Source organism: Amblyomma mixtum, chromosome 5 (assembly GCF_055824585.1).
Source record: "Amblyomma mixtum isolate Tamu chromosome 5, ASM5582458v1, whole genome shotgun sequence".
NCBI classification, from domain to species: Eukaryota; Metazoa; Arthropoda; class Arachnida; order Ixodida; family Ixodidae; genus Amblyomma; species Amblyomma mixtum.
In genome coordinates this window covers 170,397,068-170,424,204 of record NC_143016.1, presented here as the reverse complement: position 1 = coordinate 170,424,204, position 27,137 = coordinate 170,397,068, and the positions used below count along the sequence as shown (strand labels likewise).

Below are 27,137 nucleotides of genomic sequence, written 5' to 3'. Positions count from 1 at the left end.
GCAACGGGAGGAAAAACTTAGGGAAGCAAAGAGAGGAAGCTTAATCTTTTGCCTTCCACCACCAAAATGCAGCCACACTGGTCGAGATGCAGCCAGCAAACCAGCACTGGATCACCTCCTCCTCTCTTTCAATAGCAACTGCACAGACCCAGACACCAGTGAGAGGAAGGAAGGACACGCACATCTCTCGCGCTGCTCGATCTTGAGGGTGAGGTAGAGGGTGCGGATGGGGAAGTAGACGGCCTGGGGGAACACCCGGCCCACCTGCACCAGCAGGTTGAGCAGCTGGCGCCCCTCGGGCCGCACCAGGCACGTCAGCAGCTGGGGCACCCAGGGCAGCCACTGCAGCGGGGGCACGCCCGCATTGTACTTGTCTACGGCCTCCGCCAGCACCCCCTGCTCGTTGTCATACGTCAGCAGCCACAGCACCTGCACCAACACACAGCACACAGGGTCTCAAACAAGAGGTATCACTCATCGCTGTCACGCTAAGCACCACCCGTGATGGCTTTATCGGTTCATCGCGAAGCGTCGGCACTTCATCGCTGATTGTAGATAACGGGATGCAATGATGTAGCGTAACACGCTTTGGATCTCTACCTTTAGCTCCCTCAGGATGTGCGTTCAATCCTCGCTGTCACGCTAAGCACCGCTGGTTACAGTGTTGTCGGGTCGTTGCGAAGCGTCGTCGTTGAATGTAGACACCAGGATGCGACACTACAGCGTTCCCAGCGCGCTTCAGATCTCTACCTTTCGTTCCCTTTTAGTGCTTTTAGCCTAAGAGTTGCGTACATTGAAATATTTCGCACTTAGCGCCCGACGAACCTCACTTCACCGTGACAGTGGGACTGCCCGACCCACTCAAAATGGCGCCGTGCTGCAAGCGGTCAACGCCATCAACGAACCAAAAGTCGCCATTTTGGTCACGTGATTTGAAAAATCAATAGCAGAGCGTGTTTTGATCAATTTTGTTTCTTTGTTTACCACTTCTAGGGCTTGCTCATGGTTGCCAACCGGAATATGGGAATAGCCTGAATCGAGACCTGTCAAACGAAACCAAAATGGCGCCGGTGGAGCGCGTATTTGTCGAGTTGCGGGCAGTCAAAGCATGGTGCGATTAGACCTCAATTTAAAGGGCCGCGTGCGCAGTTTCACGTCTTTGGAACGTTATAACGCATGAATTAAGTACTGTATAGTGCGGAAATAGGTCGAGGATTTTTCCGAAAAATATTACCAAAAGGTCACCCCTCGACTTATATACCGGCCTTTGGCACAAACTGAATAGTCGTCTGGCAACATGTGCGAGCTACGGACATTTTGGCATTCGCATCGTTATCGCTTCCATGTTGATGATTCTTTCCTTCCTCTTTGTCGACTGACGCAGCCAAACGTTGACGGCGGTAATCGTTCTTGGCGTTGTAACGTATTAATTTCGCGACAGCCCGCAAAATGAGTACCGGTACTCGACGTGAGTTCACCGTGGCGTTTAAAAAAAAAGTTATCGAATTCGCCGAAGAGTATGGGAACATGTCCACCCAGCGACACTTTGGCGTCTAGGAGAAGAGCGTCCAGTACTGGCGAGCACAGAAAATCGAGCTGTCTGCCTGAAACGCGCGGAAGGTGTCCTTTCACGGGCGCTGCACGGTGCACACTGAGCTCGAAGACAAGGTATACAGGCATTCAAGAAATGTTGCATTAGCAACTCGTTGGACGGTACCGAGGACGACATGCTGTGGGATGCAGCCAGCGCAAAGCAGTCGTCTTCGGACGAGAGCTCAGACAGCTCGGACGAATGAGGAGGCAACGAGTCTGGTGGCACCAGTGAATAAAACGATGTTTTGTGCCTCATAATTTTTATGTTGACTTTTTTGCTTCAAGGTAAGGGGGTCGACCTATAATCCGCCTCGATCGCGAAATCGAAAAGGATCGCGAAAAAATGAAAAGGTCGAAATACGATTTTTTTACCAATTTTAGGTTGCAAACAGCCGTGTCCCCCCTCAAATGCCGTTTTCTCAGCAATGCAGCTTTGCTTCTGCGCTAAAGTCAATATATAGCCAGAAAAAGCCACAGGATAGAGTTTTACTAAAAAGTAAAAATTGGATACAGTACTACCGGGACAGTGCCTCTTTTCAGGGACACATTTCAGGGTTCCTTCAAATTTGTCTTCAAAAAGTAATCTACAGCAGTGCAAGCAAGCTAGCATGGACATAGTGTGAGACCAAGAAATATGGAGTTCAGAATGACCATATCCGAGAGACAGTGGTTCTAGAGAGGTTTCTAAGGCAAGAAGTTCAAGAATGTATGGGTAAATAACCACGTAAAGCATACAAGTTATTAAAAAGTTGAAAAAAAATTTGACCGCATGCAAAGACACAAGTGGATGCCCACCTTGGCCAGGTACTTGCGGGCCTTGGGCTCGTTCTGGTGTCGGCAGGCATGCAGGAAGCAGGTGAGTGCGGAGACAGCCAGGTTCAGCTGGCGGCCCTCCCACCGGTCGCGGCCAAACAGGCCCTCCAGGTAGTCGCCCCACAGGGCCCAGGCCTTGACCAGGGTGTCGTGCATCTGGACGGCCGCGCTCAGCGCCTTGTTGGCCTCCTCCGAGCGGCCCATCTGGGCCAGGAAGAGGCCCTTGAGCGCATAGAACTCGGCCGTCATGTCCTTGGCAAAGTACTTGAGGTTGGTCGACTCGATCACGTCCAGGCCCTGCGAGCCGGAGATGCAACGAACCGTCAGTCATTCAGTCACGCTCAAAAGAGCAACTACTAGTCATTCAGTCACGCTCTAAAGAGCAACCACTAGTCGTTCAGTCACGCTCAAAAGAGCAACCACTAGTCGTTCAGTCACGCTCAAAAGAGCAACCACTAGTCGCTCAGTCACGCTCAAAAGAGCAACTACTAGTCGTTCAGTCACACTCAAAAGAGCAACTACCGTATTTACTCGCATAATAGGCGCACTTTTTTTCCAGAAAATCCGGCTCAAAGTTCGGGGTGCGCCTATTACGCGGGGTAAAATTTCCGGAAATTTTTCCACTCGCAAAATTGAACATACCGCATTGAGCATACCGCATACTCGTGTACGGGCCGCACCCCGTTTTCCCGAAGAAAATATTAAAAAAAATAACGTGTAAGGGCCGCACCGAAACTTTCCACGACCCACGCGGGAATAGCCTTTGAAATGCACGCGTCGAGGCCTCCGCGATCAGCTCCGGCTGCGCGCAACGGGAGCTTGATCGCGGAGGCCACACACGCGCAAAGGAGCTTCCAGACGCCGCCCACGCCCACGAAGGGCGCCTAAGGCCAAGCTTATCATCATCATCAATGTTTTCTTCCGCCGCAAGCGTGCACTATCTGTATCGCCATCAGCATCACCAGCTCCAGGTTTTTTTTTTTTTTGTTGCTATCAAGTGCCGGGATCTGCGGTAGCGCGTAGTTCATCGTGGTTTGTGGCTTTGCCGCCGAGCGTTGCTGTTTTAGCTCGACGGGCAAGCACCTTAATAGCTACACGGCTGGGAGTTTGCTCTCGAACACGGCAAGCGTGCGGCAGGTCGGAAACTCGACGTGGCCGAGAAGTGCGGCAGTTGCGTCTGTGGCGTGCCTAAATTTTCGTACGTGACTCCAGGCGCCGAGGTTTTCGCGGGCCTAAGTCGGGAACGTTTCCGGCTGGAGATGAAACTTTCCAAACAGACGTTTAAAGTGAGCATCCCTGAAAACTGAGTGCGGCTGTTCTACATGATGTCGCCGTACGTGCTGTGGGTCCGCAGCAGCTGCGACGGCAGCAGCACTAGTGTGAACCAGTAGTCAGTTCAGCAAAAACTTTGTTAAAATAAAGATTGGGGGTGGGGGGTGGCGAGGCGTCGGCTTGCAATCGTGTAAATACAGTATTGATCACAGTGCCAAGTTCGGGGTGCACCTATTATGTGCGGAAAAAAAAAATCTGATTTTTCGCGACCAAACTAGGGGTGCGCCTATTATGCGAGTAAATACGGTACTAGTCGTTCAATCACGCTCAAAAGAGCAACTACTGGGGCTAGTTGGAAATACATCCTTGAGGGCACTGATATGACATTGACATATACAGTCGACGACCGAAAATTAGGACGCCTGATTTTTCGGACATGCTTGATTATTCGGACTTTTTCGCGGCACCGCGACATGGCCCATAGAGCCAATGTGTAAGAGCGCTTGAAATTTCGGACGCAGCACAGCTGACCACTCGATTTTTAGGACCTCGTTCGCACTCGCCGCCTGTACCCAAGCCACCATAGAATACACGTACACAGTGGAGCCTCATTAAGGGGGGACACTGGTCTTGAAAAAAAAATTTTTATTAATGAAGTCACAGTTATGAAATCTTCAGGCCACATGTATTTTTGTGCGCTGATTCTAGATATGTCATTTAATTTCGTGTAAAACATATCTTTGAGCACTTGTGCAATTTTTATGCAAGTATTTTGCAGAAAGTTTTACGGAAAATTTCCTGCAGGAAACTCGCTGAAAAGCATGCCATTGGGTTCTCTTGACACCAAGGAATGCAATAAGGGTAAAACTGTCTTCCTGCCTATCGTAGAACTTAAGTCATCAGGTTCTGAAGTTGTCGCTTCATAAATGAGAAGAAAAGTTTGTATTCCTGTTCCTGAAGTGGCAGCTTCTGTACCCTATAACTCAAGTTCTACGATAGCCAGGATGATAATTTTACCCTTATTGCATTCCTTGGTGTCAAGAGAACCCAATGGCATGCATTTCAGCAAGTTTCCTGCAGCAAATTTTCTTCAAAACTTTCCGCAAAATACTTGCATAAAAATTGCACAAGTGCTCAAGGAATTGTTTTACATGAAATTAAATGGCATATCTAAAATCAGCGCACAAAAATACATGTGGCCCGAAAATTTCATAACTATAACTAGATTAATAAAAATTTTCTTTTCAAGACCAGGGCCCCCCTTTACTCAAACTGCAGGAGAGACCGAAAACTTGATCAAACAAAACGAAGTTAAAGCTTAAAGGAAATTCTGCGAGAGTCGGCACATTGCGCACGCGTGTTTTCGAATTCGTACTGTTCTTGAATGTCTTCCGCCGCACGAACTTGAACCGTAGTCTGAGTTCACGGAACTCATCTGTGCCGAGTCTTTCGTTCCAAATACGGAACGCGAATACGATCGCGGAGCGCTTGATCGCGATCGAAGCGCGCTTTGGACGCGCCGCCGGAGCAGATCGCGGCGGCCACGCACGCACACAGGAGCTTCCAAGTGCCGTCTATGGATGGCGCCCGAGGCTGTGATCATCATCATCATCAACTTTTTTCCCCGCCGCGATTCTCCGCTATCCACATCGGCATCAGTATCGCCAGCTCCAGCCTTTTGTGGCGCGTTAGCGCGTTCGCCGTAATAGTTGTGATTGTGGCTTTCGCGTGCTGCCACCGAGCTTCGCAGTTTTAGCGTGATGGGCAAGCACCTTAAGCTACACGGCTGGGAGTTAGCTCTCCAACTCGGTAAGAGTGCGGCGGGCAGGAAATTCAACATGGCCGAGAAGTGCGTCCGATGATGGTGAAACCAAAAGAGAAATACAAGCTGCAAAAAGCGTGCTTTCCGACGCAAGCCGTGCGAGTTTCCCGAACTGGAAGAAGAGCTTCTCCTCTTATGTGATGGAATTTCGGAACAGCGGCTACGCGTTGACAGCGGACATGCTGCGCGGCTTCTTTGGGATGAGCGTGCACCAGAGCACAGCACCTGCTCAAGAGTCGAAATACTCCGTGACAATTGAACGTAGAATAAATGTCGCTCATTCCCTCGTTGGTGTGTTTTTACTTAAAAAAATATATATTTTCGCACATTGCGTGTATGGGCCGCACCCCAAAAATTGGCCCTCGAATCTGGAAAAAAAAAGTGCAGCCCTTATACGTGTTTATACAGTATGTCGCACGGTGAAATATAGTCATGAGGAGCTTTAGAATGTGTGCAATATAATTGGCCGCTTTCTCCGGCATACTGAGAATAAGTTTGTGATTTTTTCGGTGAAATTTGATTTTCCGGACTGCCCGATTTTTCGGTCGTTTTCGCGGTCCCTAGAGAGTCCGAAAAATCAGTCGTGGACTGTATACCAGTGTTTCTTCAGACAATAAACAGTTGTTAGAAGCACTTAGTCCTGTGTGTTTGTCCCTCTCCGTATTTTGCTAGTGCTCACCAATACCCTCAAGAAAATCTGAAAAATATCTCAAAATATTAAATAGCAATATGTACCACGTGTTTGTCATCCCTTACAGTATTCACTCGATTCTAACATACAGTTGAATCCCGGTACAACGAACGCCGCTTCAACGAAATTTTCACCACAACGAAGTAATTTGCATTCCCCGTGAAACCCCCATAGGACTTAATGTATTAAAATTTCCTCAAAAACGAAGTACTTTGCGAGCACGTGTTCGCTTCTACGAATTTTTTTTGCGAATTTTCGCGGGTGAGTGGCCCCTCCGTCTTGTCTTTCTTCAGAAGTTGAGTGCTGAAGAGCGACTTTCCCGTTCCCGCCGTTAATTTTTTTGCATCGCAGACTGTTGGGGGGGTACGCGCACTCAATCGCACATCCTCCTCGCGCACACCCTCGTGTGCTTTTTTTTTTTTTTTTCTCCAGATGCCCACGTGATTTTTGAAGTGACGTCACGCCCCGCTCATTGGCTCTTTGCTGGGCTTCTTCGATTGATGTAGCTCGCTGTCATGGTGCTCGCGGTTTCCTGTCAAGCACGAAAGCGCGTCATGATCACTTGCTAGCGGTGTTGGCTGGTAAGCGTTCGCGGCCTCCAAGCGAAGAGGGGCTCCTCGAAAGCGCGTGTAAAATGTGCTAGCGCACGCCATCTGCTAGCGTCTTCGGCCGCGTCCTCCGTGGCCACGTCGTCTGCTAGGCACCGAGCGCGTTTCAGGCAGTCTGTGTGGACCGGTGGGCGGAGCCATCGGTGGGCGGAGCTTCGTGTCCTGTCAGAGAAAAAAAAAAGGAAAACGCGAGAGTGCAGGAAGAAGCCCACTCTGCTTCACCATTTCTTCCTTTGTGTGTGCACCGTTTAGCGTGGTCTCGTCGCGTCTCTGCCTAGGATGTCGCCGCCAGCGAAGAAGCGGAAATTTCTTTCGCTAGAAGAAAAAGCGCGTATTATCGCCGAAGCAGAAAGCGGGAAGAAGAAGTCGATTATTGCCGCAGATTTTGGCATCGCGCCGAGTTCGTTATCAACGATACTGAAGAGCAAAGAAAACATCGGCAAGGCACTTGCGTCGGGCACTTCAGCTCAACACAAGAAGGTGACACAGCCAACTGTGATATTAGCCTAGGGCGGCTTACAGCCGGCGTTTTGTCATCGCAGGGGTCTGTTGAACCCCGAGTAGCAGTATCAAGACGTTTCGTTGAAGCGCGCGTGAGCATTGACTTATGCAACGCCAGGCCGGCGGCAGCAAGCCCGCGAGAGCGCCGTGGTAGCACGCAGCGGTGCAGATGCGATGAGGCCCGAGGGCTCTCGAAACGATGTGGGGGAGGAGGCAAGTAAAGGAGGTGGCGAAAGAAGGAACGGAGAAAAGGAGGAGGAGAGGCGGCGTTGGGCGAGAAGAGAAGAGGAGGAGAGGCGGCGTTGAGCGAGAAGAGAAGAGGAGGAGGAGAGGCGGCGTTGGGCGAGAAGAGAAGAGGAGGAGAGGCGGCGTTGGGCGAGAAGAGAAGAGGAGGAGGAGAGGCAGCGTTGGGCGAGGAGACATACGCAACGCCAGCCCGGGATCAGCCGACTCGTCTGTAAATTCTCGACAACGAAATTCCGCGACAGCGAAATTTTTCGTACGCCCCGCCGATTTCGTTGTGGCGGGATTCAACTGTATACCTTTCTTGTGGGAAAAATTACCTGAAAATGACATGCATGTAAGAATTGAATATGAAAAAGAAACTACACCGGCGACACCCTATTGTCATCAACATCACAAAAATGGTGGCTTGGTAAGTTTTTGCACATCGATATCGACTAGCCTACCACAGTCATGGATATTGATAGGCCTCGCAAGCACCTGAAGTGCCCCGTCAGCAAGGCTTCGACCTAGATTTGAGCAGACATGGAAGCGTCAGTTGCACAGATGTGTCGGGCTGAAAAAAAAGGTGATCTTGTGAGCAGAGGCAAGCGGCAATCAGGTGGCCTCATGTGCTGAAACCTATGCGCGTGATAGGTGGATGCAAATGGACAGGACCTTCGCCAATCAAGTTGGCTAGAAAAGGTTTCAGTAGGTCAGGAAAGAGCCGGTTTCCAGAAATAGAAGAATAGCTTGCCAACTTCATGCAACAGCAGCAAGCAGACCACAGGCTTATGACTACGGAAGTCAGGGTTAGGCAGCTGGTGAGGCAGATAGGCCTAAAGCGGACAGAATTCCAAGCCAGCAGGTGTTCGATTACAAAACTTTGTGAAAAGGCGTAGATTTTCGCTTCGAAGGCAAACAGGCATCCACCAGAAAGACGACTGAGATGGTGGCGCCATTTACTTGATCATCACATCAGAGTGGCTGCAATAAAGGTTGCTTGTTCTAAGTTAAAAGATTCATTCCTTTATGGAAGCATGAAAATCAGGTGCGCTAATCGAAGGCACTGCATTTTCTTTTTCTAACCATGGAAAATGGGTGCGCTTAGAATCGAGTGAATGCGATACTTTGAAACGTGTTTATAATAAAAATTTAAATATCCAAAGCTGTGGGCAATGAACAATGAAGCAAGGCTGTGAGCCAGTAGTCTACATGGCTCGTAGGTCATGCCGTGAACCAAAGAGCAAATCCGTGCTAACGCAGCCACACTGTGCACAACGTAGTTAGTACAATTGTGTATGCCGAATGAGCTCCTGGCTTCAAAGCTTGGAGAATTCACAGCAAAGATGAGAGGCAAGGGCACAGCCCATTTCACAGTGCAATGACAGTTCTGCAGCTTGACAGAGGGGACATCCACGAAGGAGTCAGGCCCCTCTGACATCAGGAATGTGAGTAGTTATGCACGGCATGGTTATGGAAAGTTGAGGCTATATTACCTGGATGTTTTTGTCAAGATATTGCAGGGTAGCAGCTGTAAGTAACAAGTCTGAACACAATAAGTGTCGACACACACTGACACAGTGGATGTGGATCGGACACTTGCCTCCTGTAGCTCGTTCTTGCCCGTCACGTTGGACATCTGGAGGTAGCACTTGACCTGCTGCCGGATCTTCTGGAAGCAGTCCACAATGGGGACACTGGGGATGGTGTGGATCCTGCAAGCACCAGCAAAACACGACTCCTCTGATCAATATCTCTGGCAGCCTTACGTCTACCAAGTAGAGGTGTATGAATAAAAAAGTTTGGTTGCAATGCGAATACAATAAATAAAAACTTAACACAATGTGAAATGAACAATTTGAAAATTGTTCATTTGAAATCATTTGAATCATTTGAAAAAGTCTAGAGATATTCCAAACAAAAGACAACACACTTTTTTACAAAATGCAGCTACTAAAAGAAACAAGAATTGTAAACAATTTTTTTCTCACCCATCACCAACATAATTGACTATACACCAGCCAGTAAACAACAAATGCATCTCTCAGGATAAGACGCACCGGCTGAGGGAGTCGAGGCACACGTTGGTGAGTCCGTGCTTCCGTGCCACCTTGCCGTAGTGGATGATGGACTGGGCCGATGCGTGCACCCCAAGCATGGCCTGGTTGCCGGGCGTCTCGGCACCTGCCTGGTTGGCACCACTGTCGTAGTGGCTAACAATGGCCTGCACACCACGAGACGATTGTTTTTACAGCTTAAACAGCTGGCACAGCATGACGGTACCAATGATAACAAATAGCACAGCATGACGGACTCCCTTTGAAACAAACTGAGATACACTGAATTGTCTGGTGACCTATGAATTTGTGAGCCTTTCACTAATTCATAGTGCCGCCATGCATGACAAAACCTCACTGAACATGAACCATTAAACTTGCGCACATTAGTTCACGCTAACTCTTGCAGTGCTATGATGGCCAGCATTGCACAGCATTAAGTGGTCAGACGGGTTAACAGTTAAACCTGGATAATATGACATTGAGGAAAGTCCGCAATTTTTAGTTAAATGCAGGTTTTCATAATAGCCAGTTTCCGCTTTTAAACTCGAAGACTGTGCAGAACAGAAGCCAAAATGAAAAAAGAAATGTAGATGAAATGGTCTACCCCGTTTTCACCGTAAACCCCTGTTACGCGAAGTGGCAAACCTCTAGAGAGATTTCGCGTAATGCGAGTGCAGCAGCAGCCGCCATCATCCGCGCTGCAGATCGCATGAGCAGCATTACATGCAGGGTGCGGAAGCGGGGGAGTCGGAAGCACTCTCCTCGTCCAGCATGCTCGGCTCGCATAAAAAAAAAGAAAAAATGCCTCAGCCTGGCCATCAACCATAGACCTCAAAAACTCTCTCAGCCAATTAGCATTTTAGTGTCATGAAACTCCCATGACCTGGCCATATTTCAAGTAATGCAGCAGTAGTTAATGGCTAGCTGATGCGGAGCTTGCAACGGAGCTTGCAAATAGACATGCTTCAATGGAGGGCGGCACTGCGGAACTGAGAAACTTTGTAATATTGAGGAATTCGCTACATGGAGTTTTGTTACATACAGGCTTACCTCTAGTCACAGTACAGTGGACTCTCGTTAAACGGAACCTCAAGGGACCGGGAAAATATGTTCCGTTTATCAGGAGTTTCGTTTAGAGAGAGAATAGGTTCAGCATTGCGCAATCCGCTTCCGCGTGATCCCTACGCGGCTGGCGCGCGCGCGCGCAGTTGGCAGTCTCAGCGGATCTCAATTTGCGAAATCTAGGTAATAAGGAGAACGGTACACTATGAGAACAAACTTTATTAGAGAAAAATAAGCAGTGAATTTTTTTTCCAGTAGTACTAGTACTGAAATTAAAAAAAAAAATGTCAAAAGAGTGGGAATTACCACTTATTGGCTAGTGAAAAAGGATTTTATATTTGCTTGTTTGAGCTCTCGCAGCCGTTTTTTGTTAATGGCATCACCCATACTTGACAGGCTGTGCAGAAACACTTCCGAACCTTCTTCTCGTTGGAAGAAACTCTTCAGCATTTGGACTGCCGATTCCGCCTGCGCAGGTGTCACCACAGGATCAGAGTCGGCGGTCTCGTTTTCAAGCTCTTCCTCCTCGTCTCAGGGGGGCAGACATCAGCTATAATGCTGTGCACGGTATTTTCTGGGCACGTTGCCACATCGCTGTCGATCTGGACATATTCATCAAGTTGAATGCCCATCGCAGCACAATTCTCTAGTAGCAAATCTTCCTCGGCTGCGTCGTGAACATCATCAGGCTCACTCTGTGTGCTGGGTTTTTCTGTGGTTGCGGCAAACCCTGCATGCCTGAAGCAGCTGGCAATGGTGGTTGCACTAACCTGCCGCCAAGCATCATCCAGGAGGTAAACGGCACGCAGTACATCTACCTTGTACTCCTTCCCCTGGTCCATGCATAAGAGCATCCTCCTAAGAAGATTTTTGCGGAAGCGCGACTTGAGCGCTTGAATCACACCCTGATCCATAGGCTGCAGCAGTGCTGTGGTGTTCGCTGGCAGGAATTCCAGCTGTATGGACTTCAAACCTGGCACAGTTCCGTGTCCAGGGCAGTTATCCACCAGGAACAAAACTTTCCGCTTGTTGCGAGAGAAGCGCGCATCCTCGCGATAAATCCACTCACTAAAAATGGCTTGCGTCATCCACGCCTTGCCATTGGCCTGGTATGAAACGGGCAAGGTTGCGACGTTTTTGAAGCAACGAGGATGCTTCGATTTGCCGATCACTAGCGGCTTCAACTTATCGCTGCCCGTCATGTTGGCACCAATAAGGACGGTCAGCCTGTCCTTGCTCAGTTTCCCTCCGGTGCATTTCTCTCCTCTAAATGATAGCGATTTTGAGGGGAGCAACTTGTAAAAGAGTGCAGTCTCATCTACATTGTAGATGTTCTCTGGATCGTATTCCTCCAGAATCTCGGGCAGCCGTCTTTCTCGCCAGTCTCCGCATGCCGTCGCGTCAGCAGCGGCAGCTTCCCCTGAAACAGCACGAAACACCAGTCCATTGCGCTCTTTAAACCGGGTCAGCCACCCCTCGCTGCACGAGAAACCCTCGATGCCGAGGTGAAGAACAAATTCTTCCGCTTTTGCACGAATTAGTGGCCCGCTGATTGGGATGTTTTCACTGCGGGCTCTGCGCAGCCAAAGCACCAGGCATTTCTCCAAGTCTTCGTGGTCAGCCGCTCGCAGTCGTTTTCTTTGAGGACCAAAGCGTGACGTCTCGAACGCCTCCCGCAGCTTGTCCTAGTCCTGAAGAATTCTTGTTAGGCTGCTTTTGGGGACGGCGTACTTCGTCGCTAGCGCCGTTTTCGTGAAGCGACCACTCTCGAAGTCGTTGATGATCTCCATCTTCCTTTCCAACGCAAGTGCATTGTGCGGTCGTTTTTGCGCTGCCATCGGACCGAACAAAAGCTCTAGGGCTTAGGCCTAACTGAACACAACCGCCGTGAACACGAGCGAGCGATGCGGAGGGCAGTGTACGAGCAAACCGGAAACCGCCGGAGACTGAAACCGGAGAGGTGACGCGGGGAGGAGGAGGAGGGGAGCATTGATGCGTACCGCGATGGCACTGCGCTTGTCCAACTAGTTGCGGTTCAGAGTTTTTCGGTTCCGTTAACGCGGTGGTCGCAAAATTTGAGTTCCGATTAACGAGATTTTTTTTACATTGGCTTAATACAAAACCAACCAATCGCGAGGCGTTTGTTCCGTTTAAGCGGTAGTTCCGTTTAACCGATTTCCGTTTATCGAGATTCTACTGTACTCCGTAGTGCGGGCAAAGTCAGCCCAAAAAATGGCAACGTTGACTGTGCTAACAGTGCCATGTGCTTGGGGCTTGCTGCCCTTTCAATCTGGTCATGACAACCTGCTGCCACAGCCTTGCAAAGCCCTATGAGAACAATGAGTGCCAAGTTTGTTCTGTGCATCCTACTGGCTGGTTTGGGTTTGGTTTATGGGGTTTAACGTCCCAAAGCAACTAAGGCTATGAGAGACGCCGTAGTGGAGGGCTCCGGAAATTTCGACCACCTGGGGTTCTTTAACGTGCACTGACATCGCACAGTACACGAGCCTCTAGAATTGCATCCTACTCACGTAGGCATCCTTAGGCATCCTACTGGCCTAAGGGGCAAAAAGACAACGTGAGAAAGAACACTGGAGATGTTCTGTCTACCAATAGATAAGAGCCAGCTTCCCACTTCCAGTTCAGAGTAGGAACAGTGCAGTGCCCACCTGGTAGTGGTGCTGTCGCCAGGTGAAGATGTCGCTCCAGTGGGAGAGGTCATCGCTCAGCACGGGCAGGCGGTTGCGCCACGTCTTGACAATGGCGCGCATGTCGTACAGGCTGGGGGGTGCGGGGCGGCCCACGGCTGCGGCAGCGGCAGCTGCTGGCTGCAGCCCCTGGTGGATCTGGGCCGCCTCCTGCAGCTCCATGATCTGCTGGGCCGCCTGGGGCGAGGAAACAGCTGCACTGTGAGGCATTGTGCTACACAGCAGGCCATTATGGAAAGCATTGTCAATATATTGACAAGATGGGAGTGAAAGAAGACGCCTATTTCACTAGACGCGCCTTTGTTCATTCCAAACCATCGAGCTGGCAAGGCGGAGTGGTTGGCATGCTTGTCTCGCACTCCGGAGACCCAGTTTGATTCCCCCACTGAACCAATTTCCTACACAGTTTTATTTATTTATGTGGTCTGACTATAAAGGTTAATTAACTAATTAATCAAACTCAATCCCACTTCCTTGGAGCACCACTATATCATCCCGTTAACTGGTTGCATGGTTACTAGCCAAAGTACAATTGGCAGTGTTTGAAATTCGCGCACTGTGACATCACGACCATTTCCACCAATTGAAAAGCGTGACATTTCTGTCGACAACTCCTGCTTACAACAATGAGGCATTAAAGGCTTCTGCCTTCAAATGAAGTGAATACGTTTGTTATTTGGTTCATATTCAAGAATTTCGTATTCAAGAATTTTTGAATATTGTAAAATTTTTTCTCTAATATTTGGCAGTGATCGAATACAAACAGCTCTCTCCTCAGCTGTATTGCCTGGATCAGCCACATTAGGACGCTGATAGGCTTGAAGTGGGCTCTCCAACATATGACACGGGATGAGAACCAAGATATCCGACTACCCGCATCAAACAATCACAACGCAAAAGCGCATGGTTTTTAGTGTGACGCTTCCACAATATGCCACATATACTTAACATTCGCACCCATCACCCATGGCACTTGCCCTGTCACCTTCACAGTTCTTCTAGCATGAGCTCTGAAGCTGCGTTTTGGTCAGCTATGATATGCGAAAAAGCCTGCTTGCCGAATTTCACACCGGGCTCCCAAGGCGGGGCTGAACTGAGGTCTGAGCCAAGCTGAGTCAATTGCTGCCAGCATATGCGCCACAATCGATTTCGCACCAACCACGGAAGAACAACGGCAACAGGCATCAAGCAGCTACACTTGGTGCAGCACATACACCTTGACTTACAACTTCCCACAGCCAATCCAAGGCGTTACGTTAGCCAACTGAGACTAGAAGATAGAACTTTTGCCAAATTTCTCGAGTCAACTTCCACAGGGGCAGCTTTCGTGGCTACTAGGCTCCACCCTAACCTGGAGCAGGGGCACGTGCACGTGGGAGACCACGTGGGGCAGGCGGCGCCACTCGCGGATGCACTGCCCCGTGATGACCTCGACCACGCGCTCCACCAGGGACAGGTGCTGCTCGTCCGGGTGGCAGATGGCGATGTAGCCCCGGTACAGGTTCACCCGCCACGCCTGCTCCTTGGGGCAGCTCAGCTCCACCTGAGGGGGGGACACACAGCGCAAACAGGAATGCCACCACTGCTTGGGCACACACACACACACACCTGATACACCAAAAAGGAACACCCTATCAACTTTCCAAGAGATCTGCCTCAACAAAACTAAATTTTTAGGTGGGCCCTGCTAATTTTCATTCCAGATAAGGTCACCATGAATGTAGAAAATTCCAGTGAAAGCAGACAAACTAAAATAGCCAGTTTCCTCCTCCTCAGATTGTGCAACACCTCTAGGTTGCCCATATGGTTGCTCTTGACCCATAGAAGGAAGAAAAAAAAAAGCCCCTCACCTGTGACAGGGCCTCCTTCATGAGGGGCCAGTTGGGCACACGCCACGCACTCTCCAGCACCAGGTGGGGGTTGGCAGCACTCTTGGAGCTGCCGTACTCCAGCACCAGCTCCCACTGGTTCAGCTCCTTGCAGCACCTGGCAGCAGGGTGAGAGACCTTTCTGGGAGGCGCACTCAACAAGCTTGTTACACTCACAACCAACCTCCCCACTCCTCCCTGACTGAGGGTGAAGAGCCCCAAGGGAGTGTTTTGTGACTAGAGTAGCTACGCAGTTCCACTCAAGTGTTAGCGTTTTGTGGTTCCTGTTTGCCAGCCTTCTGACTTAAGGCTTGCACAAGATCTTCAAGCAGCAACCTCCCTACTGTCTTGACAATAATTTGGAAAGTACAGCCGGCCACATCTTTAGCTGGCGTGCGTTATGGCCGCTTTTTCTGCGCTCCTGCTCTTTACGACGAAGCAAACTTTCGGAAATCTCCTTATTAAGCACGGGCTTAGTGAGCCTGTGCTTAGAGTTGATATTTTCGCAAGTTTGCTCTGTCATAAGGGGCAGGAGCACGGAAAACGCAGCCATCACGCACGCCAGCTAAAGATGTGGCCGGCTGTACAAGACAGTAAGCAAAGGCCACTGCACATTGGCCACTGAGGCAGCTGCCGTTCCCCCTGCCGGGCTCACAACAAGAGTGAAAGTATGCTAACACTGGTGAGTTGTGGAATCATGTGACCAGTTTTGTTTGACCTGCTACAGTCACTCACAACTTATCTGGTGCCCGTAAGCATGACAAACTGATCAAAACAAGTGAAGTCCACGACTTGCTGGTATAAGCACGCCCTAAGGCAATATGAAAACATCGCAAAGACATGACGGGCCTAGTAGGAATGAATGGCCAGGGAACATTACACAAAAATATCCTGCTAAGAGAGAGCATACATTCACACCCAGTGGCATAGAAAGCACACTCCCTTCCACCACTTTGATGGCGAAAAGAAAGCAGATGGTGATGAACTTTTACGACACAAGGGCATGTATGGTCAAAGAACGGTACGGCACAAAATGATTTTCGTCTACTCATGGTGGGGCCCAATACCCGTTTCCCAAGCACTACACCCCAAAGGAGGCCAGGCCTGGGGACAGCTTGTGGCCACTGTGTCTCTGGTGGGTACCACGTGTCACTGGGGATTGAGGGGAGAAGGAGAGAGGAAAGGCAGGGAGGTTAACCAGGTGTTCAGGTTGGCTACCCTACACTAGTACACCACACACCTCCTGCATGCAAGGTCAATGCTGAGACCACTAGGGCACTGCTGTGCTCAAAATGAAAGTAGGGAACAGAACAGCCATTGAAGTGCCTGCATGAGCTTAAAATCAGCAAACTGAACATCTTCAGGTGATGGTTTAGGTTTGGTTTGGTTTATGGGGGTTTTAAAGTCCCGAAGCAACTCAGGCTATGAGGGACGCCGTGGTGCAGGGCTCCGGAAATTTCGACCACCTGGGGTTCTTTAACGTGCACTCACATCGCACAGCACACGGGCCTCTAGAACTTCGCCTTCATCAAAATTCGGCCGCCGCGGTCGGGATCGAACCCGCGTCTTTCCAGTCAGCAGCCCAGCGCCGTAACCACTGAGCCACCGCGGCGGGGTACATCTCAAGGAGAAAAAATTCCCATAAATGATGCAGAAAGTGCTTATGATCATGCCTTTCAGACCACCAGAAGCCATTTAAGTGTGGGCAGCTCTGGAACCCCTGCTCTTCCCCGAAAGAGTGGAGCACCCCACCTGAGCCAGTGCTCCTCCCAGAGGCGGCACTCGCTCTGCAGCAGACTGGAGGCCGACTCGTGCCGGGGCACACGGGCCATGGCCGCCTCCAGGGCAGCCTGTGCCTGCTCAAAGCAGCCCTGCTGTTCCAGGGCCAGGGCCAGCGGAGTCTCTGGGTGGCGCGCCCGCCGCTGCCACAGCCCCCCCAGCAGGTCCTCCTCACGCAGCAGCGAGTACAGCTCAGCCAGGGCGTCCTCGGCTGCCCCGGCCTCCTCTGGGACACCCCCCCGCACGCTGGCACCCGAGGAGGAGGAGCAGGCCCCTGCCCCCCCTCCACGACCGGCCAGGGCCGCCTGCTCCAGCAGCAGGCAGGCACGGTGCCACAGGTTGTGCGAGCGGCCCAGGTACTGCACAGCAACAGGGAAGGAGGTTGACAGGGGGACTCGGGGCATCCTCACACACCACACGGCAAGAATGCCCAAGGGGCACTCCAGCATTTGCTAAGACAACAAACACTTATTGGGCATGAAAACAACACCCGCAAGAATGCAGGTTTCAAATTGGTGGGTTCTATTGTTCATTCTTGTCGTATTCTATCAGTAAAAGGAATCTATTGGCCCAATACCTAGTCAACTCTATGCTTGTTTAAAACTTCTTACCACATCTTCCTAAGCTTGTTTATTGAAGTTGATTGCTAAAACTTGGGACTTTTTTGTTGTTCACACTCCCTAACACACTGATACAACTGCATCAGCTAAGCAGACATCATACATTCAATGCCATTTCTGCAAGCCTGTCTCTGCCAGTGTGTATTCATATGTGTCTGCAGAAAATGTGTCTGCAGAAAATAGAGTCAACATCATACCAAGTCACATGACAACGCTGTATGAGACATCACACCAATCCCCTCCCCCTAATCCATGAAGGTGTGGATGAAATCCCAGCAATGGTATCACTGACTGACCGGAATGAGGTGGGAGCATTTCCACATTCGCACCAAAAGTTTGACCAACCATTCTTTGTGCAGCCTTGCAAGTGGCGTCATAGCACTTCTCTTTGCATAGAGCTTACAAGTTTTAGTCAAGTTGGGGGGGTCGGAAACCACCACATATACACCTTCAATTGCATGGTTTAAGGTGTGGTTGAGGTGTCCACTAAGGTGTCCAGATGTGAGAACTACTGCGCCCTTTCCTTTCCTCAAAAACCAATTTTTGCACCCTCAGAATTTTTTGTCCACCCTACACTCTCAGGGGTGGAAAGGAATAGGAGAAGGCCCAAAAGAAAGGGTGAAAGGCTGCCTGTAAATAAAACATGCACTGGACAAAATATGCTTTCCTCCAGTGATAATGGAAATGAAACCAATTATATGAAACATAATTTCCCACTAGGCCATTTTAACAGATTCCTAGTAGGTAGTGTGGGATCGTTCTGTGATGCCCCCTTCCCCTCGCCCAACAGTTGCATACAACAAAAAGAAAAAGAAACAGCGGCCACCTTGATGAGTGCAGGCTTGATGGGCACTGGGGGGCTGCACTGGGCCAGGGACTCCACGAAGGTGCCGATGGCGTTGGGGTGGCAGTCCTTCTGCACCACGTGGCTGCCACTGCACAGGAAGGGCACCAGCTCCCCAGCAAGGGCCTGCACACAGACACATGAAAAGTGAGGGGTGAAGAAGAGGAATGTGCACACCTGCACAACCGTCTACACCCATGGACACGCCACAAAACGTAAACCAGTGCACACAGCTCAACAAAGGCAGGACACAGAAAAACACAGTGCTGTGCCTGTTGTCTAGCTTTTGGTGCTGCCTTATCGTTAATGAAAATGTTACATGAGCCATCCTGATGCACCTACAGTAGAATCCCTCCGTGATAGAGTTGCTGGAGTAGACTTGTAACAAGGGAGCAATTACTCAATGACATCCACCCGAGCGCAGCCATACACAGCCATACTCCACCTTGGGGATTTCCCTAAACATTGACAACACTGTTCCCACTTCCATAAGCTTGCCATCCTGGTTAGCTGAATTAACCCAGTTAGCCCGGTAAGCTGGAAGTCAATGAGTAATTACTCCCTTATTACAAACCTACTCCACCTTGGGGGATTCCCCTAAACATTTGACCAACACTATTCCCACTTCGAGTTATTGATCAATTCGCTCTTGCCCTACCATAAGCTTGCCATCCCAGTTAGCTCAATTGGTAGAGCGACTGCTCCGGTGAAGCGGTGGTCCCGGGTTCGAAACAAGGACCAGGTTCTTTTGAACTACGAAGTTTCTCAGAAAGCTGCATAGCTTTCCTTTGTAGCCGTATGGCTGCACTCGGGTGGAAGTAAATGAGCAACTACTCCCTTGTTATTTTGCACTTGGCGCCTGACGAACCTCACTTAGCCATGGCAGTGGGACGGTGCGACCAACTCAAAATGGAACCGGGCTGCGATTGACGCCGCCAACCAACAAAAAGTCGCCATTTTAGTCATGTAATTTGGAAAACCAACACCAGCACGCATTTTGTAGAATTTTGTTTCTTTGTTTACCACTTCCAGGGCTTGCTCAAGGTTGCCAACTAGAGTACAGGAATAGCCTAAATCCCGACCTGTGAAACGAAACCAAAATGATGCCGGCGGAGCGCGCATTTCTCGAACTGCAGGCAATCAAATTTCAGTGCTATTAGACCTCAATTTAAAGGGCTGCGTGTACAGTGTCACATCTTTGGAACGCTATAATGCATGAATTAGGCAGTTTAAATGAAAATTCGTATATAGCATGGCAATGACCTCAGGACCGCGAAAATGAAAAAAATAAACATTATAATTTTTTTTACCAATTTTCGGCTGCAAAGACCCTTGTCCCCCCCCAAAAAACAACTTTTCCGTCTCAACGTCACAACTAGGAATTTTCAGCAAGATCATCATCATCAGCCTGACTGCGCCCACTGCAGGGCAAAGGCCTCTCTCTCCCATGTCCCTCCAATTAACCCTGCCCTTCGCCAGTTGCAGCCACCGTATCCTCGCAAACTTCTTAATCTGCACACCTAACTTTCTGCCGCCCCCTGCTACGCTTGCCTTCTCTTGGAATCCACTCCGTTACCCTTAACGACCAGCGGTTATCGTGCCTTCGCATTACGTGCCCTGCCCAAGCCCACTTCTTCCTCTTGATTTCAACTAGGATATCATTAATGCGCATTCGTTCTCTCACCCACACTGCCCGCTTCCGATCTCTTAACGTTACACCTATCATTTTATTTCCATAGCTCACTGCGTTGTCCTTAACTTAAGGGGGGATGTGGGGACCAGATTGCAAAAATCATGAAAAAAGTCGATTTTTGAAAAGTACAGTTTTTGGCATCTCCAACACTGTTTCTATGTTGTACTGAAATATTTAACCCAAAAATAAATGTTAAGCGCTCCAAATAAATATATTTGTCGGCATCTGCAAATAGTGTGTGCTAGCTGAGAACTTTCAGGCTTGTTTTCTCGAAAGTTTGTTTTGAGCTTCATACCTTGCTCGTGGAAAGCGTAGCACAGCAATGGTTGCATGGATTTTTACCCCGTTTGTTTTGTTGTGATCACTGAAACGTGGTCTGCTTCAAGACAGTCTCAGATTTACTCTTTAGGCTCACATGTAATTAGAGCACGATACATTCTAAACATAAAAGAAGGTGCATATTGTGTCTTTTGAAAAAAAGAGCAGAGAAATTTTAGAGAGTCTTGATTTACACCACACTTCTTACTACATATTAAAAGCATTTACAGACCTGTAGCCTGTTTTTTTTTTTGTCATGCTAGGCTTTCCACAAGCAAGCAATATGGGGACAGCATATAAACAATGATAAAAGGGAACCTACTGAAGCTGTCATCGTGAAACTTTATAATTGATTGTTTGATGCTGTTTTAAACCAGTCTACCAAATTTCATCACTCTAAGTCGAAAAGTAGAAAAGTTGCCTTCGATCCCCAGCTGCTGTATACTTTTCTCTTGAGGGATATTGGTAAACTGCCATTCACGATCTGAGAGAACCTGCCATTGCGCTCCACCCCATTCTTATTTCCCTCTCATGATCCGGATCTGCGGTCACTACCTGCCCTAAGTAGACATATTCTCCTAATACTTCCAGCACCTCGCTACCAATGGCGAACTGCTGTTCCCTTGCTAGGCAGTTGATCATTACTTTGGTTTTGTGCATGTTAATTCTTAGCCCCACCGTTCTGCTCTGCCTGTCGAACTCACTGATCATGCTTTGCAGTTCATGTCCTGAGTGGCTTAGCAAGGCAATGTCATCAGCGAATCGCAAATTACTCGGGTATTCTCCTGATGAGACAAGAATCCGCGCACGTGGCCCTTTAAATCGCTCGATGCTTTCTTTCCAACTGGGTCGTGTCCGCAGATTTGGGGGTAGGTGGCCCCAGACTCACCCCCTGCTGCCGGTCGTTGAGCACCTTCCAGAGGCGGGGCATCAGCTGCTGCCACAGGTGCTGTGCCAGGGGGGTGTCCAGGTGGCACAGCTGCACGGTGGCCGACAGGAAGGCCCCCAGGCGCAGCTCTCGCACCCCCTCCAGGAAGCGGCCCTGGCGCTGCACCAGCTGCTGCAGGTTCTGGCGCGCCCGGCCCGCCCCCCCATTCGTGGTGCCCGCCCCCTCCAGCAGGGAGCGCTCCTCCCCAACGGCCGCCGAGGGGAGCTCAATGTCGATCTCCTCCTGGGTGGGGGCAGACAGCAATGATAAGGGCAGGCTCTGTTGCTGCCTCGGGAAACCGTGGGCACTACTTTTAGACGGCAAAGTCACACTCCAGAATGGCGACATCCTAGTGAATACTCAGAACATGCTTTAGACAATGAAAGTAGCTTATGAAAAACAAAAATGCAAAATGCTCAACATCATTTTTAAATTATCATTTCTGCAGTGCCACAATGCCTATACTCCGTTTCATACATAGCAGGCGACACTGCCAAAGCTAGCGAGACTGTTCACGCAAGCTAAGTCCGCGCGCAAAAAGTAGTTCGCCATAAAACCAAAGCGAACACAAACACATTTCGTTGCGACGAATCGTACGTGCCGCGACTGGCACCTCCTGGACTTCTCTTCACCTTATGCCACATTTTCGTCCCATGACCCGTATTGCGAGGTATTGCTTGGCGGCACTCGATTTTCTCAGCAGCTTTTCCTCCATGACGTATGGATGGATAGATGGATGGATAGGAGCGCCCCCTTTGAAACGGGGCGGTTGCAACCGCCACCATGCTCAGCCGTTTTTTCTTTCTTTTTTTTAATGTTTACTGTGTTTGCAATTCTCACCAAGAATCGCCATCATCTTTACCTACGGTTTTTCCTCCGGCTGTCGTGACGTCATGTCACGTGGTTTGGTGGCTGCCCGGCCACGCCCAAGGGATGAACTGAGTGATTGCAATATGCTACGCATAAAAGTACACGTGGCGGTATGATATGCGGTTGGTAGGGTGAATCGCTCCTACTCAGTCCGCATCCAAAAAGTAGTTCACTCTCCGTGAAAATTACGGCCGGAGAGCATGAACACTGAGCGCCTCAGAGCTTCGACCGTGATTTTCAATGCTACCGTATCGTTTTACACCGCACTTTGTTTTCGCCCAAACACTGACCAGAGTTTCGAAAAGAACGAATGATACTTGGCAGAGTAATATGCTTTCCCGGACGCACTACTTCAGCAACCTCCGCAGCATTGCCTGCTATGTATGAAACGGAGTATAAGGTCTGGACCTGCTCAGGCGATGATCAGAGCGTTAATCTTCAATCACGGCAGGAGTGACAGGGGATAAGTGCCTTCGAGAGAAAATTCATGACATCCCTCACCCATGCAAGAGAAAAAAGCACAGTACGAAAGGCTGCGAATGCAGCAGTGAATGTGTTGGTGCTGCCAGCGTCGAATGCGCCCTCACCTCAGTGTCGGTGGGCTCCTCCTTGAGTGCCGTGGTGGGGCAGGTGGTGGCCAGGTCCTCGAGGGACTGCAGACCCGCCGTGGCCGCGGGCAGCAGGGTCACCGTCTGCCCACTGCGCAGGGGAGCATTGGAGACGGCTGTGCCCAGCACCAGCTCGATGCACTGCTTGATCCAGAAGTGGGGGCCAATGGTCTCCCAGTTCTGGGAGCACACGATGAACAGGAGCCGCTCGTGCAGCCGACGCCGCAGGCTGCTGTCCAGCACCTGTCGTCAGCCAGGAGGAGAGAGAAGGCACCTGTGAAGGGCTCCATGGGAACAAAGCTCTTGGGCGATCCTCGGTGGATCGTCTGAATGCGTTACCATTTTCTGTTGCTGCTGGTTCTGTTGTAGCTAATGCCCACATATGCGGAATTGGTTAATCTCTGCTTTACATTCACAGATCACCGAGAGTGCTCATTCCACTCCTGGTGCAGTGGTGTTAAGCACCGCGTTACTGCCCCAGCAGGGGGTTGTTTCAAACACGGCCACCGATGGAGCTTATGCAAAAGGGCTCCTATTCCCATGGAACCTCTCGCGACCAATCATTAACTGAACTGTCACTTGCCACGCAAGCCCGTTATAGCCAGTGGGCAGTTTGCTCACAATTTGGTGGACAGGTTGTGATGACGTCACAAGGTAACGCATGTCACGGTGGTCGCCATTTCCACTTACGTAGACCCTTTTAATGCTAACGCATTACTAAGAGGCATTAACGCATTACTAACGGCGGCTACCGTAGCCCCACAAACTTCTTAATCTCATCTGTCCACCAAACTTTCTATGTATGCGTCAAAAGTATGTCCCATACTTCATACTTCGGCTGACTCTTAAAAAGGACACTGAGATCATGCTTACACTATTTCTGCCTGCAATGAAAAACTTTGGGATTTTGTGTGAACTTTTGGTATTCACATAAGGGCAGGGCTGGGTCTGTTTCATTCTCATAGGAGAGCACAACTCTGAAGCCACCACAGACGGCAAGTGCAGTGGGAGCGCACCTCGAAGAACTTGGCCCGGATGGTGGGCTGGACGCAGCGCAGTCCAGCCATGAAGGCTGGCTCCAGCTTGGAGGTCAGCTCGGTGCCCTTGAGGGTCTCATCCCGGTACACGTGGTTCACCAGCTCCAGGAACTGGCCGTTGAGCTCCAGCTCGTCGGGGAACCGCTTCTCCATGAACTGCATCATCTTCACCAGCAGGATGGACTTCTCGCGCAGCGTGGGCGACTGGTTCACCGCAAACGGAGACTTGCTCTTCACCCAGTCCTCCACCATCTTGGTGATGGCCCGCAGCACCTGCACAGGTCGGACGCACACCCACAAGGGTGCCCCACCCAGTTAAGCCCCGCTTTTCTTATACCCCTGTCACACTAGTTTAGTTTTGGTTTGGTTTTATGGGGTTTAACGTCCCAAAGCGACTCAGGCTATGAGAGACGCCGTAGTGGAGGGCTCCGGAAATTTCGACCACCTGGGGTTCTTTAACGTTCACCGACATCGCACAGTACACGGGCCTCTAGAATTTCGCCCTCATTGAAATTCGACCACCGTGGCCGGGATCGAACCTGCGTCTTTCGGGTCAGCAGCAGAGCACCATAACCACTGAGCCACAGCGGCAGCTGTCACACTAGCAAATTTAATGTAATTCTAATTGAATGACATTAGCACCTAATGCCACTGATCGACTGCCACACGGGAACATGCAATGTCATTAGGTTTGAATTGCATTTGCCATCGAATGAGTTACGGGAATTCATTCGCATTCGATCTTGAACCGGATGCGTACTCTGGACACCAGATACGCTGCAGAAACAAGTGACGCAAAAAAATAATGTGTACACTGCCAAACTTGGGAACTGTATTTATTTAGTTCTGCTAAAAAAAGTTACTGTTGGTGCGAATCTGTTCACACTAGAGGCTTTCGTGGATAGCTCGGTCTCAGCAGCAGCCAACAGCAGCGGCCAAGCGTGAGGCAAGGTCTTTCCCGTGACCGTCTGTCATTTCGGGTTGCGTGTTTCTTGCTGGTTGACGTGCCATGTTCGTTAAGCCCGAAAGTACTTCAAGACGTAATTGAGCAGTTCACCTTTTGGAAGTCATTCCCATGCTCCGTGCACCGCCATGTCAGCCATTTTGTTTGTTTACATTTATCGGATTTGTGGCTGACTTTGTACTTAGCTTGGCTTTTGATGGCTAAAGTGGTGCAGAATGGCCGGAAATAATATTTTAAGCTTATAATACTGCACACAAATGTTCTCACCCGCTTTTGAAACACTGCACAACAATTTCAAACATCTTTTACGCACATTGATGACTTTCAGTTGTACTATTTTTTTTTCACTGATTGACAATGCCATCATTTTTGAATGAGGTTATTTTTTTTCCGTGTATCACCGAAAGAGACCAAATGACATTTGATGCATCGAATGCCATTAGTTTCGAATGACATTAAATTTGCTAGTGTGACAGGGGCATTACTGTGGTCAAAAATATTGCTTCTTGATATAAATTCTTTTACTTTAAAAAGACAAATTTTAAAAATTAGGTACAATAGATAGCGCAAGAAATCAAACTACTGCTTATTTCCTCCCGCCCATGGCAGCTGTGGCCCCGACCCCCACCTCGCCGACCCCCACCTTGACGTCAGGAGACTTCTCGATGAGGCCGACCAGGATGGCACCGATGAAGGCCTTGCGCATCTCCTGGCCCATGACGCCCACCCGGTTCTTCACCAGGTCCAGGCTCAGGATGAGCAGCTCGGTGCCCATGGAGCTCGACTCCTGGCCTGCGGCCACCCCCATGGCGCTGGAGGGGGAGAGGTGCTCGCGGGCCATCTTCTGCAGCACGTGCATGAAGGGCGTGATGAGCCGGTCAATGTAGCAAGGGTGGTTGACGCACGCTGCCTTCAGGATCATGAGGCAGCCGAACAGAGAGGAGGGCGGGGCGGCAGCTGACTTCTCGTAGGACGTCAGCCCATCAAACACCACCTGCGATGAACCAGAGCGGGCACAGATGTAAGGTATAAAGGTTGGCAACGCCGACTCATGCAGAGTATGGCACTTGTGTCTGCAAAAGCATTTGCATCAATTTCAACACCATTCTACACTACAGTCACCGACCGATTTTTTGCAGCCGGCGAAACTCAAAAAACATCCGAATAATCGCACAGTGTTTTGAAAAATTAACTTAAAAAAAATAAACTTTTCTGCGAAAAACCGCCTTTTAAAATCGCGAAAATCACCGCTCCCCATGTTCCACCTGCAAGCGATAATATTAGCCTCTGAGCCATAGCCATGCTTTTGTCATGTCTGCACCCATCGCATCATGATACCAGACAGTGAGACGCGGCCGCAGTCATGCCGCTAATGAAAGCACTCTCTGCGCTGCGCAAGTTTTTATGGGGCAATGACGCACGCGAAGACCACGAGGCAAACTATGAGTAACCCATGAGAAGGCGCAAGTGGAAGCGAGCACCTCTGAATGCAGTCCCCACCTCTACCATGTTTGCTGCCCCACACTGCGGTGGGCGTCGTCCAAGCCGCAGCGGATGCCGCAGCTGTCCCACTGTTCCATTTTCAATGCGACCGCGTGCTCTTTTGTAGGCCACCTTGATGGCAACGGAGAGCATCCCATTATCTCGAATGGCAACGATGGAGAACAAACAGACAAGCCTATCCAAGCCAGTCTGATTGCGCCTGCCGATTCCATTTAAATCCAAGATGGCGCCTTTCACGCTGGCAGGGAACAGCATGGGGAATGGGTTGGTTGCGACAGCAATGCCCGCTCGCGTCTATATTAGGCCGAAAATTCAAACTTCTAGACTCCACAAAGTGCGAAATATCGGCCGTAAATATGTACACGTTCCTATGAGGTGCGCAACAGTTCCTTAGCGAAGTCCGAAATATCACGCAGGTCCAAATTATTGGAGTCCGAAAAATCGGTCCACTACTGTACTCCTTTGTCAGTGACCATTCTGTCTGTTCCATGCATAAACATTCCCTGCACCAGTCCACTCTTTCCTCTAAATTAAGCTCAAACTTGCTACTTGATATATATTGCATTGCTTCCACTTCTACACGATAAACATACTACCTTCCTTTTCATTGCAATGGCTAAAGCTAATAGCAACTAAAAATTGGAGTGCATAGATTTTGTGCAGTATATTTGGTCCCAGACTTCCTGGAGCAAAAACTGGCCACTGAACCAATTTTTGGTGTCTGGTGGAACATGTTTGGTGGAAATGTTG

The 27,137-nt window shown here is 49.8% G+C and overlaps 1 protein-coding gene across 4 annotated transcripts in view; it reads right to left on the bottom strand.

Annotated features, from left to right (window-relative positions):
• Nipped-A (Transcription-associated protein Nipped-A) overlaps positions 1-27,137 on the bottom strand; it is a 170,124-nt gene that overhangs the window by 32,945 nt on the left and 110,042 nt on the right. For all 4 annotated transcript variants that reach the window (XM_089546329.1, XM_089546330.1, XM_089546331.1 and 1 more), the window contains 13 exons: positions 25,528-25,878; positions 23,900-24,193; positions 22,863-23,126; positions 21,367-21,648; positions 18,449-18,592; positions 16,976-17,361; positions 15,206-15,341; positions 14,707-14,898; positions 13,317-13,532; positions 9,586-9,749; positions 9,129-9,240; positions 2,389-2,703; positions 183-429 (listed from right to left, as the gene is read on the bottom strand). In XM_089546329.1, the coding sequence (XP_089402455.1) occupies positions 183-429; positions 2,389-2,703; positions 9,129-9,240; positions 9,586-9,749; positions 13,317-13,532; positions 14,707-14,898; positions 15,206-15,341; positions 16,976-17,361; positions 18,449-18,592; positions 21,367-21,648; positions 22,863-23,126; positions 23,900-24,193; positions 25,528-25,878 (3,103 nt within the window). The remainder of the gene's footprint in view (positions 1-182; positions 430-2,388; positions 2,704-9,128; positions 9,241-9,585; positions 9,750-13,316; positions 13,533-14,706; positions 14,899-15,205; positions 15,342-16,975; positions 17,362-18,448; positions 18,593-21,366; positions 21,649-22,862; positions 23,127-23,899; positions 24,194-25,527; positions 25,879-27,137) is intronic.